The 17,135-nt window shown below is 62.9% G+C and overlaps 3 protein-coding genes across 3 annotated transcripts; 2 read left to right on the top strand and 1 right to left on the bottom strand.

The window, feature by feature from the left end:
• Window positions 1-2: 2 nt before the first annotated feature.
• Window positions 3-2,354, bottom strand: CHLRE_07g312300v5 (uncharacterized protein). The gene is made up of 4 exons (XM_001700722.2): window positions 2,210-2,354; window positions 1,890-1,937; window positions 1,678-1,809; window positions 3-1,481 (listed from the first exon to the last, which is right to left on the bottom strand). The coding sequence occupies exons 1-4, from the start codon at window positions 2,291-2,293 to the stop codon at window positions 1,230-1,232; spliced, it is 516 nt and encodes a 171-aa protein (XP_001700774.1). The 5' UTR covers window positions 2,294-2,354; the 3' UTR covers window positions 3-1,229.
• A 110-nt stretch (window positions 2,355-2,464) lies between these two features.
• Window positions 2,465-4,150, top strand: CHLRE_07g312250v5 (uncharacterized protein). The gene is made up of 4 exons (XM_043063812.1): window positions 2,465-3,379; window positions 3,484-3,534; window positions 3,665-3,768; window positions 3,939-4,150. The coding sequence occupies exons 1-4, from the start codon at window positions 2,630-2,632 to the stop codon at window positions 4,087-4,089; spliced, it is 1,056 nt and encodes a 351-aa protein (XP_042922380.1). The 5' UTR covers window positions 2,465-2,629; the 3' UTR covers window positions 4,090-4,150.
• A 6,174-nt stretch (window positions 4,151-10,324) lies between these two features.
• CHLRE_07g312150v5 (uncharacterized protein) lies at window positions 10,325-17,135 on the top strand. The gene is made up of 15 exons (XM_043063811.1): window positions 10,325-10,812; window positions 10,940-11,340; window positions 11,451-11,475; window positions 11,871-12,244; window positions 12,355-12,712; window positions 12,918-13,001; window positions 13,314-13,419; window positions 13,559-14,154; window positions 14,275-14,384; window positions 14,541-14,601; window positions 15,013-15,091; window positions 15,228-15,484; window positions 15,585-15,861; window positions 16,044-16,219; window positions 16,337-17,135. Exons 1-15 carry the CDS (start codon window positions 10,693-10,695, stop codon window positions 16,526-16,528), a joined length of 3,216 nt encoding a protein of 1,071 aa, XP_042922379.1. The 5' UTR covers window positions 10,325-10,692; the 3' UTR covers window positions 16,529-17,135.

The raw sequence follows: 17,135 nt of genomic DNA, 5'->3' as shown, positions 1-17,135 counted from the left end.
TCGTTATGTCCTTTCTTTCAAACTTGCCACCGCATCTCATGCGTGCTGTGTGCGCTGGTGTCGCCCTGCGCAGCCCAACCCGGAGGCGTGGCGGGACACGGCCATGGCGGACGCGGTGTCTGTGTTTGAGGCCTGCCTACTGGACGGACTGGCGGCCAGCAACAAAGAGGAGCTCACCAGCCGCACCCGGGTGGCGGTGGCCATGGGGCAGATGAACGTGGACTTTTGAGGGGGCACAGCGCAGCGGGCTGCTGGAGCAGGCAGTGCTTGGGCGCAGCATGGTCGTCCGCTTTTCTTGGGAGCGCCGCGCATTCGTAGGGCAACGGGTCAAGTTGTCTCGCCAGCTGAGCAGCCGCGGGGTGTAATCGGTCAATAGGAATGGACTGGGTTCATCCACAGGAGGTATCCTTGGTACGGCATGTTTGTCTGGTTCAAAGCAAGGGAACATATGAGGCAATCGGCAACGCAGAGCTGACGGAGCGGATTGGCGTGGCGAAGATCTGGATAGGCTGCAGGGTGGGTTGACGGCCGTAGCTGTACAGGGGGGTGTAGCGCCCGTGGCCTTGAAGTTCATTGCGGGGTGCTAGGTGACATCGTGGGCTCGAAACGGGCCCTTACTGCAGAGAAGGATCCATTGACGTGTTCTTCTCGCCAAGCGCCGGGACTTAGGGCCCTTTCCTCTCTGCTCCCTGACGCCTCTGATGTTGGCGCTTACGACGTGCATCCAATTCTACAACAACGTTTTGTCAGAGCCTACCGAAGCACGGCTCGCTCCAGCATACCGGTACCGACAGGCAAGCCTCAGGCCTTAAGCCAGGGCAGTGCTCGCGTCATCGTGAGCGTCATGTAACCCGATCCTGTATACTACACAGCAATGGGTCCTCCCAGGTCCTCCGTTGCATGTCCAATCTCCAAGGCTGAGCGAGCTGTCGCAGCTCCAGCCCACATCGCTCCCGATGCCGCCTAATGGCAGGCCCAACCCTGGCCCAACAGTCGATGCCCCGAGCTGCACTCGTCGGTCCTGGGCTGTAATAGGACTGCATTCGGTTGTGCACAACTGTCCCAGGCTGAACTCAAGCGTCCATAACAAGTTCTTACAGGCACGGAACATCCTTTCAGCCCCTCCGATTGTCCAAACCGACAGCCTTCATACCCCCTCGGCTCGTCAGCCCTGCCCACAGCTTGTCGACTCCCGGATACCACATGGTACTACGCCCACAGCTGCGTCCTTACTCGGTGATGGTGACTGTGGAGTAGAACTCAGGGGCGGGGGGCTGCTCCAGCATCTCCATAGTGCTGGGCCGCTTGTTGCCAGACTGGCCCTGCCCGTGGCCGCCCTGCCCGTGACCATGGCCGTGGCCGCCCTGCCCGTGGCCGCTGCTGCTGCTGCCGCTGCTGCTGCTGCCGCTACTGCCGTGGGAAGCCGCAAACGCGCCGCTCTTGGTCCAGGCCTCAAACGCCTCCTTGGACTCCCAGGTGGACTGTGAGGTGGTGGGTGGGTGCGAAGGGGGGCGGTTGCAGTGGCATAGAGATACGACAGTGACGAGCCTGAGACAAGCATGACGTGTGCTTCATATGCCACCAGTGAACACATTCGGCACGACATCGCCGTACTTGCCAGCGCGGCGCACACACCATACACACACGCACGGTTCTCACACTCAACGGCAAGCTCACCTGAGAGACATACTTGCCGGGCACGTTGTCGCATTTGAGCATGGAAAAGCGAACAAAGCCGGGCATGGACTTGAGGCGGGACTCGCGCGACTTCCACACCTCCTCAAAGTCCTTGCCGGACTCCGGCTTCACCTGCATGCAGCGGAACGCGCCAATGAACGGCTTTGGAAATCAAACAACAGGGTAAAGTTCAGCTGTGCCTGAGCACGCACCTTGAACACATTCATCGCCACGTAGTAGCTCTTCTGCGCCGTTGCATCCTGTGGGGGGTTAGACACACAGCACCCCCGGGAACAGGTTTATTTTAGACTCGGTGTGTTCGCTGCGCCCCGCCCGTCTCAAAACACTTTAACAGGGCCTTAGCCACCCAGAAATGCGCCATGACGCAGTTGCGCAAGACGTGTGCCAGGCGTGCGGTTGCGCCGAGTCATTACCGCACACGCCAGTCATTCAGCGCGGCACGTCGGAACCGTGCCGAAACCAGGGGTTGCAGCAGCTTTGTCCACAACTTCCATCCGGCAGTTTTGCTTACATGTGCAGTCGAGCGCGCGACCAGCGCCGATGACGTTGCCGAGCTGCGTCGCACGCGAGCGACGACAGCGTGCTTGCACAACATCTTTGTCACAACGCAGCTTTCGTTATCTATGAGCCACTAGAACGTGCTTGTATCTAGTATGTATGATTGATCACGCACACGCTCGCTGCACCGGCGATCGACCTCGGCGCAATCGATGTGACACCCCGTTGGTTGTTGCAAAAATTGATTTGGGGCATAAGTCATGCGTATTTCAGTGCAATATTTCAACTATTACCTACTGTTACTAGATACGACATGAGGAATCGCTGCAACTCCCGCCAAACATGCGGCAAACGCCGGTAGCCTACTCTTGTGCGTAAAGGGTCCGGGAATTTAGGTGAAACACGCGTAGGGCACGGGGAGTAGAGGATACGCATGGAGGCGCCCGACAAACCACAGCAGCTGCTGAGCCCACGCGGGGCGATGAAGGCTGCGGCCATTGGCCTGGATGGCCGCTGGAAGGCAGACGTCGCGTCAAGCGCCTTGTGCGGCGCGTGGCGGCGGGGGTTGCGGGGGCGCGGCGTGGCGCCACTCCGCCTGGTAGCGGCGCTGCTGATGTCCCGCTCGCACCTGGGCTCCCGTGGGCTACCTCCCAATGCTCTGGTCCAACCGCACGCAGGTTGCGACATCAGCACTGCAATTGCTGGGCACAGAGTTAATGGAAGGATTCTTGGGTGCGCCGGGCACAAGCCAGTACCACGGCTTACGGCTGGGTTGGCCGTCGGGCTTGGGCCCCTCACCAACACCCCCGCCAAAGGCATGTCGGGTGGCCCGCAGTGCGGCTCTGAGCAGCACTTCCAACCATACGCCTACAGCACCATAGCGAGCGCTCCGCGTAACCGCGCCAAGCAGCAACCCTTAGCTGAGGGAAATGTGGGCGCGGTAAAGGACCGTCCGGATTCCCCTGCGCGCGCCGCACCTGATCAGCAGTCGGGTTCATCAGGCAAGCCTCACCGATCCCACGATCCGCCGTCGTCCCCACCGCCGCCTCCGCACCACTCCGGCCTCAACAGCGAGCAGCTGGCAGCGGTGAAGGACGTGTCGGCTGGCCTGGTCACTGTCAGCGCGGGGCCGGGTAGCGGTAAGACACGCACCCTGGTGGCGAGAGTGCTGGAGCTGGTACAGGTGGGGCGGCTGCACGGAGGGGGGGAAAAAGAGTAAAGCCGGGAGAAGGGCATTCAGCGCTGGCTTCATGGTGTAATCTATGTTACGATGCATGTGCCATTCAGGTTCACAGCGTCCGGCCCAAGCAGATTGCCGTCTTGACCTTCACACGCAAAGTAGGTCTGTGCAAGACGCGGCGCGAAGCATGCGCGCACACTGTGCACACTGGGCACACGGGTGCCTGGCTTGGGTGACTTGCATGACAATGAATGGTACTTGCTACGTGTGCGTATGCCCTACTCGTAGGCGGCAGATGAGCTGCGCAAGCGGCTCCGCGACGCGCTGGGCGCGACGGCTGCCGAGGAAGTGGTGCTAGGGACGTTTCACTCGTTGAGTGCGCGGCTGCTCAGGTGAGCGGAGGGTCGCGGACTTGACACGGCCGTCGCGACCCAATGGGCGGCGGTGTGTGACACGACGCATCTGCATCAGCTCGACAGGCGCGCGCGTGCGCCTACAGAGGGACTTCGGCCGAGTGCCGACCCGCTGACTCTTGGTGCGCACTCCTGCTCCAACCCGTCAGGCAGCACTTTCAGCTGGTGGACCGGGGTGCGGGCGCCAGTGGCGGCTCCCGACTGGCGGGGCTGCGCAAGGACTTCCGAGTGCTGGAGGTGTGGGCGGGGCAGGGGGGGGGGGGCAGGGGGGCGGCTGATTCGGGCGGGGAGGAGGACTGAGAGCGAGAGCAAGGGCCGCATGGTCGTTGGTGTTGTATTCTGGTGTGGGTCGTTCTACCGGGCAATGCAACTCCAGGTTTACAGGCTCCGTTCCTTTGGTGCCATACCAACCACTTAGTGCAATGTTGCCTTATATCGACTTAGTCTAGGTCGGGCTTACTCTCGGCCCTATAGGCTCCTTAGACCATCGCAATGACACGCATGGGGGAAGGGGCAGACCGAACCGCTGAGCCCCCCAAATACGACACTCCCCCGCGGGCTGCCCATTCCACGCAGCCACATTACTAAGTGTAACCTGAAATATTATCGCAAATCACCATTGAGCCATCCAGCGCACAGCCAGCGCACCAGCTCAAGCAGCAACGCTACACCACGTCACTACCGTTACCGCAACGAGTTAAACCACCCGCTACAGCCTCGACATACCTCCAGCTGATCAGGCACCCGGCATATCTTCCATTCGTCACACGCTTAACCCCGTGCGCCTCTGTTTGGGCGACTACTCATGACAGCCCAGTAGTCTCACGCCATGCAGTTCGCCCTGCATGTCTCTGTTTGGGCATAGCACACCGCACCGTACCACGTGGATTTCATATGCACAACAGCAAGTCAGCCACAACCAGCTCGAAACATACTGCTGCCAGCCGACAACCCTCGGCCACGTGAAGCATGCACTAAGCACGCCTAAGAATAATGGCATTCACGCATGTGCCCACACGTAACGCTCTCAACACCAATCCGTCAGAAGCATATCACACTGTGCGCGCGTCCGCGCTGCGATCACACTGCAAGTCCGTCAAATGAATGTTGGGTCAAGTCAATCCGCATGGTTTCCGCCGCAATTGTCATTAGTCATTAGCCCGTTCCATCCACCAATTACGTCCCTATTCCCATATCACGACTAACGTCCGTAACAACCGTCCGTGTCCAATTGCAGTACCAGCAACATATCACCTAACCTCCAACTCTACAGAAATCAACCCTAACCTAACACGCTTCACTTGAGCCCAAGCTCCCCACGGAACTTCTTGAACTTCACCGCATCCAGCGGCTTCGTCAGCACATCCGCCACCATCTCACTCGTCGGCACGTACTCCACCGCCAGGTCGCCCATCGCCACACGCTCGCGCACGAAGTGGTACATCACGTCGATGTGCTTGGTCTGCGCTGAGTGCAACGGGTTGCGCGTCAGCGAGATGGCGCCCTGGTTGTCGCCCAGCAGTACCGTGGGCCCTGAGCCCAACACACCGAAGTCACCGCCCAGCTTCCGTAGCCACAGCGCCTCACGTGTCGCTGAACCGGCGGCCATGTACTCCGCCTCCACAGTTGAGCACGCCACAGTAGGCTGCAGCTTGGACTGCCAGCTGATGGCGGCGCCGTTGAGCGTGAAGACGTAGCCAGTGGTCGAGCGGCGAGTGTTGGGGCAGCCAGCGTAGTCCGCGTCAGCGTACCCCGCCAGCTTCAGCTCCACCGCCGACTCCGCTGACAGCTCCGCATCCGATGGCGGCTCCGCATAGCCCGCCAGCACCAGCCCGTGTCCGCCGTACACTAGCCCCGTCCCCGGCGTGCCCTTGAGGTAGCGCAGCACCCGCTTCGCCGCCTTCAGGTGCTCCTCAGTCGGCTCAGCCATGAAGCGCGCCAGCGTCCCCACGGCCAGAGAGATTTCCGGCCGCGTGCAGTTGGCTAGGTAGAGCAGGCTGCCCACGATGCCCCGGTAGCGCTGCGCCTCACCCAGGCCAAGCAGCTCGCCGCCCCCCTTGTCCGCTCGCATCAGCGGCGTGCCCACAGTCATAGGCGTGTCCACCGGCTTGGACTCCGACATGCCGTGCGCCTCCAGCAGGTCCAGCGTGTAGCGCTCCTGTGACAGCTTGATGGTGCGGTTGGCGCGGTCGCGGTCGATCCTCATGCCCAGGTAGAAGCTCGCCTCGCCAAGGTCGGTGATGGCGAAGTGACCGTTCAGCGCCTTCTTGGTGCTGTCCATCAGCGGCAGTAGCTCCGCCGCCATCAGCATGTCGTCCACGTGCACCAGCACGAACAAGATGCCCTGCTCAGCCCACAGCACGAACAGACCCGGATCGGCATCCGACTCCACGAAGCCCATGCGCTCCAGAGTCTCCTTGAGCTTCCCGTACCAGGCCCGCGGCGCCTGCCGTAGTCCGTACAGCGACTTGCGCAGCAGCAGCTTGAGTTCCGAGTCACCTAGGTCGCAGCCCGGCGGCAGGTCCGCGTAGATCTCCTCCTCCACGCGACCGTGTAGGAAGGCGGTCTTGACGTCGATCTGATGCAGCTCCAGGTTGCGAGCAGCCACGATTGCCAGAAGGAAACGGAGTGACGCGAGGCGCCCGGTAGGCGCGAATGTCTCCCCGAAGTCCCGGCCTGGTCGCTGCTGATAGCCCTTCACCACCAGGCGCGCCTTCCACCGCGCCGCCTTGCCGTTGGCGTCACGCTTGACCTTGAGCACCCAGCGCACGGCCAGCGCCTTGGCGCCAGCTGGCGGGTGCGCCGGCTGAAACACCTCCAGCGACCTGAGCGAGTCCAGCTCCTCTTGGATTGCTGCCTGCCACAGGGGCCAGTCCGGGCGCTGCTTCGCCTGCTCGAAGGTGGGCTCGTCGCCGCCCGGCAGATCCTGCCCTACCGGCCCCTTGACTGCTGCCGCAAGCACCTGCACCAACGCTCCCCTCACCACCACAATGGCTGAGAAGCCTAGGCGCACTGGTGCGGCGCGGCTGCGGTCTGAGCGCCTCGGCTGAGGGGGCAGCGCGGTGGCTGGAACACCACCGCCGCGCTCCGCCTTGTCCGGCGGCGTCGCCGCCGCCAGGTTCGGCGCTCCCCCGGCTGCCGTTGCCTCTCCTGCTGCAGCTCCACCTTGCGCCGGCGGCTTCAGCGGCTTGCGCCGCCGCCGCCGCCGCGCGTGCGGCTCCGACGCCACCGCACTGGTTGATGCCTCCGCCGCCGCCTCTCCAGAGCCCGGCTGTCGCTCCACATGCAGCTCCTGCGCCGACGGAGCTGCTTCCCGCTGCTCCCGTGCGCCCTGCTGCGACGTGTTGCGCCGCCCCTGCTCATTCGACTGCCCGGCCGGCGGACCGCCTGACACACCCGCCGCCTCCGCCGGCGGGCTGTCGTTGTCACTGTCTGAGCTGTCTACCCGCAGGTCCAGTGGCGGCGCTGACGCCGCCGCTGTCGCCGTTGCCGGCTCCCCCGCGTTTGCAGCCCTGTCCTCATCGAAAACCACATCCCGCGACACCACCAGCTTGCTGTCCACTAACACACGGTAGTTGCCATCCGGCTCCCACCCGATGAAGCGACCGGCGCGGCCTGTTGGCGAGAACTTGTGGTCGCGTTGGGGCTCCGGCGTGTGCACGTACACCTTGCTGCCGAAGACATGCATGTGCGAGGCGTCGGGCTTGACACCCGTGAACAGCTGATGCGGTGTCGCTGCCAGCCCACGCACCGGCGACCGCAGCCGCACCGCGTTAGCGGCCTCAGCTGCGAGTCGCCAGTACTTGACGTCCAGCTTGCTATCCACCAGCATGGCTCGCCCCGCCCGTTGCAGCGACTGGTTCAGCCGCTCCGCTACTCCGTTCAGCTGCGGCGTGTACGGCGCTGAGAAGTTCTGCAGGATGCCCTTCGCTGCGCAGAAGTCCGCCAGCACGCTGCCGACGTACTCCCCTCCCCGGTCTGACCTGATCTCCTTGACCCGCAGCGGCGCGCACTGCGTCTCCATGAGCACCAGCACTGACTGCAGCACATAAGGCACTGTTTCGCGGTCGCGCGTGAAGCGCAGCACCGAGTACTTGCTGTACTCATCCACGACAGTGACTATGTACTTGCTGCCACATGCTGCCGCCGGCAGCGGCCCGCACACATCCGTGTGCACCAGCTGCAGGGGCGCTGTCGCACCCCGCGGCTGGTCCTGGCGGCTCAACCGCCGCCGCGCTGACTTGCCAAGCCCACACGCGTCGCACCGCCCACGCGTGGCCGCCCACAGCTGTATCTGACTGCGCGTCACCGGCAGGCCTGACACCACATCCGGTAGCTGCAGCATGCGCGTATGTCCCAAGTGGCCAAAGCAGCGGTGGATACGGTCCACCGCCAGCATGTCCGCCCGAGACCGCGCCGCTTGCAGCTCACGCCACAGCTCTCCCGACCTGTCCACCACAGCCCAGCAACCCGCCGCTCCGCCCACTGCCTGATCCTCCTGATGCGGCGGAGGCGACGGGTCACCCCGTCACTGCTGGAACTGCGCCCACTGCTCCGCCGACGGCTGCAGCGCGCGCCCGCTGATCACATACACGCCCGACCGCGGGCACAGCCGCCCGCGCATCACCACCTCACCGTCGCGCGACTTGCAGACGGCTCCAGCGTTGCCCATGGTGGTCTCCACGCCCGCCCTCGCCATGGCGCTGATTGATAGCGCCTTGACGCCAAGCTCCGGCACCAGCAGCACGTCCTTCATCATGGCGTCCGCCTCCGCGTTGCCCAGGCTGGTCCGCAGGATCATGTTGCCGATGTGAGTGGCAGCGCACGGCCGGCCGTCAGCGACCTGCACGAAGGTGGGCTCCAGCAGCGGCCTCAGGTCGAACAGGTCGCTGGGGTCATAGCTGACGGGGCTGGAGCAGCCCGAGTCCAACAGCCAGTCAGATGGGCCGTGCGGCAGAGTCTGCGCCTGCGACTGCGCCATCATCATGAACATGCGGTACGTTCGCACCCTCTCAGCGCCGCCCTGCTGCGGGGCAACCCCCGTCGCCGCCGCCGCCGCTGCCGCCGCTGGAGCGGCCACAGCTGGTGCAGCCGCCGCCATCGCTGCCACCTGCGGTGTCTGCGCCGGTTGCTGCATCATTGGCGCCGCCTTCTGAGGCGCACCACCCATGTAGGCGTACAGCCCCTGCAGCTGCGCCAGCGCCGCGACCAGTGGAGGCACCTGTCCCGATCCGCTGCCGCCGGCACCACCGCCCAGCCCCAGCTGACCCTGCTGCTGCTGTCCCTGCGGACACTTATCGGCATAGTGCCCAAACTGCTTGCAGCGGTAACACTTTACCCGCAACATGTCCTTGCGGGGGCGGTCTCCACCGCCGTTGTTGCCGCCGTGGCCGGCCCCGCGAGGTTGGAAGCCCAGGCGGTTCAGTGCAGCTGCAATCACCGCAACCTGGTCCTCCTGGCTCTGCGCTGCCGGGTAGATAGGTGCCGGCGGCACCTGGATAGCCGCAACAGCGCTCGCCGACACGCCCACTCCTGAACCGTCCTGGTAGCGCTGCTCCCGGTTCTCCATCTTGCTCTGCAGTTGGTCCATGGTGACGCCCAGGTCGCCAGTGGAGCTAGCTGAGTCCATCATCCGGTCCTTGAAGTTCTCCCAGCTTTCCGGCAGGCCCGTCAGCACCCACATGACCAGATTGGTCTCAGAGGACTCCGACGCCGCCAGAATGTCCTCGCCCTCCGTCAGCTCCTTCATGATAATCTCCAGCTCCAGCAGCTCGTGAGCCAGCTTGCGGGCACGAGCGCAGTACACCGCAACGGACTCGCCCCGCTGCATCCGCAGCATGTTAAGCTGCCGAGACAGCTCGGCCTTGCGCGCCACGGTGGCCGGGTTGAACTTGGCGTAGATGGTGTCGTAAGCTGCCTTGGCCGTGCCCGCATTGGTCAGGGCCAGGCGAAGCGTTGAGTCCACCTTGCTCTCAATGAAGTCCCGAGCATCTGCATCGAGCTTCAGGTCCTCCGCGTCGAAGTTGCCGTTGCCGTCCACTCCAATTCCGGGCATGACCACGTCTAGCATTCTATTGTTCTTAAGCACTATCTTAAGGTTCGACACCCAGTCCCAGAAGGCATCCTTGTCCCCAGCACGCAGCTCGGAGACTTGCGACGGCTTAATGAGTTTGCCGGCCATGGTTGTTGAAGGCGGCTACACTACTCTAGATTTAGGCTGAAGCCCGAAAAGTAATCAAAAGAGAGATATCGCTATTCCACCGCAAGAGCGCGGGGCTCATAACCTGTTGTATTCTGGAATGACCCCAAAAGCGCCGGCTCAACAGAGCCTATTACTTGCGAGTCATTCCATCCCCTGATATAGCGAGAATGGGGTAGAGGTCGATATACAACACCCCCCCGCGACCGATACACCATTCGATCCGGGTCCTCAGCGTCTCATCGTCACTTTATTAGTGTCCTGCTGCAAGGCACTCTTGCCTATCCGCAGCACTTACACATTGCCAAACTACTCCGAGGCTACCCCGCCCCTAACGTAGCGTCCAGGCATTGAACTGACGACCTCAACCTCTGAAGATAACCGTGCCGGAAATGCCGTACACGGGGCTCATAACCTGTTGTATTCTGGTGTGGGTCGTTCTACCGGGCAATGCAACTCCAGGTTTACAGGCTCCGTTCCTTTGGTGCCATACCAACCACTTAGTGCAATGTTGCCTTATATCGACTTAGTCTAGGTCGGGCTTACTCTCGGCCCTATAGGCTCCTTAGACCATCGCAATGACACGCATGGGGGAAGGGGCAGACCGAACCGCTGAGCCCCCCAAATACGACAGTTGGCTCCGACCAGGGAACCTGTCAGGTTGGCGCGAGGTGGGATTTTTGCAGGGTAATACATTCAACATCATGTACTGTCGCGCGCTGCCGCAGGAGGACGAGCAGTCTGCTGTTATCATTCGCTGTCTGCGGGAGTCGGAGAAGGCTCTCGGGATGCGGCATGACCGCAGCCGCGTCAGGCGCTTCAAGGTGCGTGCTTCGCTGTTTTGGCTTGCTTGCTTTTATCCGAAGGCGGTTCACCGCAGTGATACGCCTACTGTTCATGGACTCATGGAGTCATGGCTTTTAATGTGCTGGCCGGTGCCTTCCGCTGCAGGAGCTGGTGTCGTTTGTGAAGAACCGGACTGAGACCACGCAGGGCCTAGCGCCGCAGCAGCTGCTGGAGATGCTGGCGGGCCTGGCCCCGCACCACAGTGGGCTGGGCGACATGGTCGCCGCACACGTCACCGCACACGGCCCCCTGATGGCATCACCTGACGCAGGCCCGGTGCCGGCTGGCCCGGTCCCTGCTGCCTCAGTCGCAGGGTCGGCCAGCACCGCGCCAGGCGGCTCCCCCAGTTCCTGCCTCAGCGAGCTGCACCTGTTCCTGTCCTGCCTGCTGCGCTACGACCTAGCGCTGGCGGGCCACGGCGCCTGCGACTACGACGACCTGCTGGGGCTGGCGGTGGCGCTGCTGCAGCAGCCCGCGGCCAGGAGGGCGGCGGCAGCCAACTTCAGGTGCGTGCACAAAGGGGTGTGGGATAATGCCATGTCTGTAAAACCGGTATTCTTGGTACCCGGTGACCTTCGTGAGCCTACGCTCCTGGTGTGCCACCATACGCCTGCAGTCACATCCTGGTGGATGAGTTCCAGGTGTGCAGGGGAGGGTGGGTAGCTGTCCATGGAGAACGGGGTGATCAAATCGCAAGTATTACCGTATGAAGGGCCGAGGTCCAGCGGAAACAGCGGGTACTAGACTGTTGGCTCCAGCATGTAGAATCGCCAAGGCTGCTTCGTCGCCCGTCTGCTGGTCACTGCTGGTCTATTAAAGCTCTAGTCGTCGATAGTACGGTAACTGAAGTGATTAGTTCAAGTGATGTGGCTCCCTTAGCAACCGTTGTGCAAGTATGCGGGAGGGGGGGCAGGCCATGACTGGAGCATAGACCGTACCCGTGCACGTGCTTGTGCACCGTCCAATCGCTGTTGCACCGGCATCTAACCATGTGGCATGCCTGGCGCTCTCCACCTTGACACTTGCTCTGCCGCAGGACACCAACTTGCCACAGTACACACTGGTACAGCTGCTGCGGTCGGCTGGTGCCAGTTTGTTTGTGGTGGGGGACGCCAACCAGTCCATCTATACGTGGCGGGGGGCCCTGCCCGACATGGCCGCAGCCGCTGCAGCCGCCGCGTCTGGGCTGCATTCTGCAACCCCTGCTGGCCAGCCCAACCCCACGCCATCAGGGCTGCAACTGCAGGGTGCAATTGTGGGACCCGAGGCGCCAGATGACACAGCCGCCATCACCAGCGCTCGCCCATTGGATGGCGCCTCACGGTATCCAGTCGAGGCCGCGTCAGCTATGGGCACTGGCGGGACTTGCGCTGCGAGTGCTTCTACGCTGCACCTCCGCCGCAACCACAGGTGAGGGGGGCTGGCTCATCGACACAAGGGTGAGGCACGCTTATCGTGTGAGACTTTGCTGAGCACTAGAATCCTGTTACTGGCCTCGTACATGCTCCGTCCCCGCCCAGATCCCTGCCGCACATCGTGGCGGTGGCCGAGCGGGTCATCAACCAGCAGCAGGAGCACAGCGCCGTGGGGCCGGGCCTGGCGCTGGGGGAGCCCACACGCCTGGAGTCAGTGCGGCCGCCGCAGCCGGGCGCGGCCGTGGCAGTGGTGACGACTGACAGCGCCCGGGACGAGGCGCGCTGGGTGGTGCGGCAGATCCAAGCGATCACCGGATGGGCGGCGCCGCGGACACAGGCGGCAGGGCCAGTGCAGCTTGCTCCTGGTGCGCAGGCAGGGGGAGACGTGACGCCTGCCATGCCGCCTTGTGCACCCATGTTCGGGCTCAGGGACGTGGCCATTCTATACCGCGTCAACCGGCAGGTGGGCGAGGGAGGAGAACGGAGGCGGAGTCAGGGGCGCCGGGGACGTCAAAACGTGCGCTGCTCGTTCCATCCCACAGCGCGAACTTGTCTTTACCCGCCTCGGTACGCTTGCAGACCTCTCCTGCTACGACCCACCTTAACTCCCACTCGCTCCTCGCTACCCGCTCCTCCCCATCCCTACCCCTACCACTCCACGCCCTCAGGCCCGCTACCTGGAGGAGGCGCTGCAAGAGGCCGGGCTGCCCTACTGCCTGCCCAAGAGCGAGCCGTTCTGGGCGGGGGAGCAGGTGACTGGGTTGGTATACGGTAGTCAATGCACGCCCAAAGCAGTCGATACCGAAGACCCCAGCTCATAGAGCGCAGGATGAATGCACCATACCTTTGTTTGTATGCGTGAGCCTCATGCCCGTATTCTGTTGGCGGCCAGGTCTCGGGGTATGAGGTGCAAGCGAGCATTGCACGCTGCTGAGCTCGGGCGCTCAGCTGTAGGTGCCAACATTCAGGGCGAGAGCGTGGCTGTGTATGCGGCCGCAATCAAACACGGCATTCTTCCCTAGTAAAGTCTCTGTTTGGTTCGCTGCCGCCCACCCCTGACCCAGGTCCGAGATGTGGCTGCATTTCTGTACCTGGCCGCCCAGCCCCTGGATGTGACTGGGGCCATGGCCGCCAGCCTGCTCACACGACCCGCTCGGGGGGTGCCAGGAGGTGAATGGCTGGGCTAGGGCCTATATCAGTATGTACAGCTCAGTCAGGAGATTATGCACCTCTCTGCCGCATGTTCAGTGCGGCATACTCCCTCTTTGCGCCCAGCCCGACCCGCTGCCCTCCCGTCCTGCCGCCGCAGGTAGTGCTGTCCTCTCCCGGCTGCGGCGGCCTTCGGTGCGGATGGGGCCGGGCGTGTCCTCTGCGTCCATGGGCCGACTGCTGTTCGGCGACATGTTCACGCAGCCGCAGCCGCAGCCGCAGGTGCAGGAGGGGGCACAGGCCCGACAGCCTAGTGCAGGACGCCATGGCAGCGGCAGCGGCAGCATTACTGGTCAGGAGTCCGGGGAAGCGCTGTGCCTGCGGTTCCCACAGCCGGACGTGGGCGCAGCAGGTGTGGATGGGGCCGGGGACCCGCTGTCTGAGCTAGTGGACCCGGCAGTGCCTCCGGCTGCTTTAGCCCAGGCTGTGGCGGATGCAATGCAGCTGCTGGTGCCGCCGCCCGCGGAGCAGCAGGAGCGCTGGCGGCTGCAGCCGGCACGACACGGCGCGGAGCCGGCGTCAGGCCTGGATGGGCGGAGCGGCACGGGCTCATCAACGGCTGCGGCCAGTGGTACGGTGGGGGGCGCGGCTGTCAGCCTGGGCGGATCGACGCCCCGCTACATGCCGCTGCCTGCCTCAGCGCTGCGCCGCAAGCTGACGTTCACGGACCTGGAAGCAGACGACCCGCCCTGGATGGTGCGTCACGCTGGGATCGCTGGGCTTGCTAGGAAGCAATGTGAGGGTGTGCGTGCACCCGTGTCCCTGCAGCAGCAGCGACTCATCTGTGCGCGCCCGCTCTGTCCCCCGTTCCCGCAGCTGATTGTGGACAACGAGGCATTCCCTGCCCCGCTGGCGCCTCCCCTCCCCCATGAGGTGTGCCAGGCGCTGGGCATTCGGCCCGGTGACGCTGAGTACGATGGGATAACGTGAGTGTGCGCGTGCCGAAAGGCATGCGGTTCGCAGCTTAGATGTTGCCACATCATTCCTGTGTCAAGTCCCGCTACAGGAGCTAGTCTCAGCCTTAAGCTCCAGCTCTTCCAACCATGTGTGCCCCTTTTACTGCCCCCCTGGCTGCCCTGCAGCTTCCTGCGCGACCTGGTGGTGCTGCTGCAGGTGGCGCCGCACCTGGGCTACACACCTGAGGTGTGTGTGTGTGTGTGGGGGGGTGTTTGCCTTAGTATCAAGACTAGGCTCAACTTGCAGGAGCGCCACAGCATACTCTACAGTGCAAGACGCGCGTGCGGGGATAAACGACGGCAGTTGAGGCGGCTGCAGTGTGTAGGGACAAGCAGGTCGTGGCCTTGCCAGCAGCACTGCGGAAGGATTAGCGACGGTTGTCATAAAGCTCGGCGGGTTATGCTTTTCAATGCTGTCTGAATTTTGTGAAGGACTCTAGCGCATCGCAACATGTTTGCAAATCTTAATCTCGCGTTGCCCGTGGACGTGTGTTCTGCGCCGACTGCAACCACCACTCCCCTCCTCTCCGCTCCACTCCACTCAACTCAACTCAAATAAACTCAACTCCGCTTCACTCCACTCCACATCCACCCGCAGGACCTGGTTGAAGCCATTGTGCGTGCCACCGGGTATGAGACGTGGCTGGAGCTGGAACAAGGGGAACGCCGTGACCTCAGTGAGTGACTGGGGCGCATGTGTGCACGGTGCGGGCTGCATCAGGGCGGCTGGCAGGGCGCAGCTGCGATTGCCTTATGGTCCCATTAGACCAAGCTGCCCGACTGGCTGCAAGGTTTTGCCCTGGCGTTGTGCAGGCGGCGAGATGAGTCGACTGGCTGAGCTGCGGCAGGCTGCGGAGCAGTACGGCCGAGACTACCGTGTGGCGGCAGTGGTAGGGGCTACAGCTGGCCAGGAGGCTGCTGTGGCGGCGGCTGCAGGGGCAGTGCCAACGGTGTCCGAGTTCGCCAATCACGTGCGGAAATTGGTTGAGGCAGCGGCACAGTCGGGCACCGGAGGCAGCGGCAATGAGGGCACGCACGTCAGCAGGCACTCCAAAAGCGCCACCAGCAAGGTCAGCGTAGGACTGAGGAGACATGGCCTGTGTTTGGGAAACGTTGGTTGGGACGGCCGTTCAGACATTTGGAGTTACGTCACTTCCTACAATGCAACAGGCACCCGCCAGCACCCGCGGCTCTCGGACGTCCGGCAAGCACTTGGATGCGACAAACCAGCACAAGCACGGGCCTGCGGCGGCACCAGCTTTGGCGTCGGATGCGGGTACGGGCTCCGGCGACGCTGCCTCCGTGCGGCTGTTGACGCTGCATGGCTCCAAGGGCCTGGAGTTCCCTGTGGTGTTCCTGACAGGCTGTGAGGATGGCCTGCTGCCGCACTCAGCCAGCCGCAACAACCCCATCCAACAGCGAGAAGAGCGACGGCTGCTGTTTGTGGGTAAGCCACGTCTTATTGTGCGTCCCCCCATGGTTGCACCACCGGTGATAAGTAGTGACGATTTAGCCATGGAGCCACGCGGTGACCGGTCTTCTGGATCATCGACCTAGTCCGGTGATGCTTGACGTGTGCCCAAGCGCCACCCCCACCCCCACCCCCACTCCCCTTGCCGACGCTGCCAGGCATTACCCGGGCAATGGACCAGCTGTACCTAACCTGGGCGGCCACACGTGCAGCGCACCGGCACCGCCTGCTGCCGAGCCGCCCTGCCGCAGAGGGCCACCTGGGTGTGGGCTCGCGGCGGGCCGCACACGAGCGCATGCCCTACATTTCCCCCTTCGTGGCGCGACTGCTGCAGGCGAGTGCAGGCTGCGAGGTGGCTACTGGTACTGACGCATGCCGCGCCTGTCAACCGCAGCGTAGGCACACGGCAATGCGTGCATGTATATCAAGCCCTGTGTGTGCGTGCGTGCAGGAGCTGCATGCGGAAGGCCTGGTGGTGGAGGCCGCCCCACGGCCAGATGGCTGCGTGGCGGTTCCAGCTGCCTGCTCGCTCGGCACCACATCATCCGATCCCGGCAGCCAGCCACCGGCGCCGCTGGTGGCCTATCATGACGCAACCAAGGCGCGCAACATGTCGCTGTCGTCTCTCGTTACGAAGCTGTGATTGCTCAAGCGGCAAAGCTGCCTTGATTAGGTAACACACAACAATCGCGCGGCTGCGCCTTGTAGAGCTTGGCTGCATCTATCACCGCATCTACCTCAGTGGGTGACCTATCTACACAATCTCCCCAGATCAAGATATTCAGGCAACGTCGTTGTACTGGTGCACGGTACAGTGTTATGTATCAAGCTTTGTTGTGCTGGTGTGGTGCTAATGTACAAGATAGGGGCAGCAGCGCCTTTGGTCCAATGCATAATGCGGCAACACTTGCGCTGTGCCATGAACGAGTGCTCACATATATGCTGCGACAATAGCGTCCAGGGATGGATAGATTCGACATTACCGGCACAAATGGGACCTCCGATGAGGCACCAAGCTAGGGGTGGACCATTCTCTGTCCACTAGAGACCCGGGATGCACGGAATCTGCTCAAGAGTGCCTGTTTGCGTCCCAAATGTGCCCAGCGCCGCTAGTGACACTCGCGTTTTGTGCCAGTATTGAGCTTGGTCAGGGTTGCCTAGTGCGCGACCTTCTCTCCATAATACTCGTATAAATACAGCGTACTAAAATGTCTAGTACAGCACGTAACGTTTTGTAATCCGCTGCGCCA

The sequence above is a fragment of the Chlamydomonas reinhardtii genome, chromosome 7, assembly GCF_000002595.2.
Source record: "Chlamydomonas reinhardtii strain CC-503 cw92 mt+ chromosome 7, whole genome shotgun sequence".
In the NCBI taxonomy this organism is placed as follows: domain Eukaryota; kingdom Viridiplantae; phylum Chlorophyta; class Chlorophyceae; order Chlamydomonadales; family Chlamydomonadaceae; genus Chlamydomonas; species Chlamydomonas reinhardtii.
This window is presented reverse-complemented; position numbering and strand designations above follow the sequence as displayed.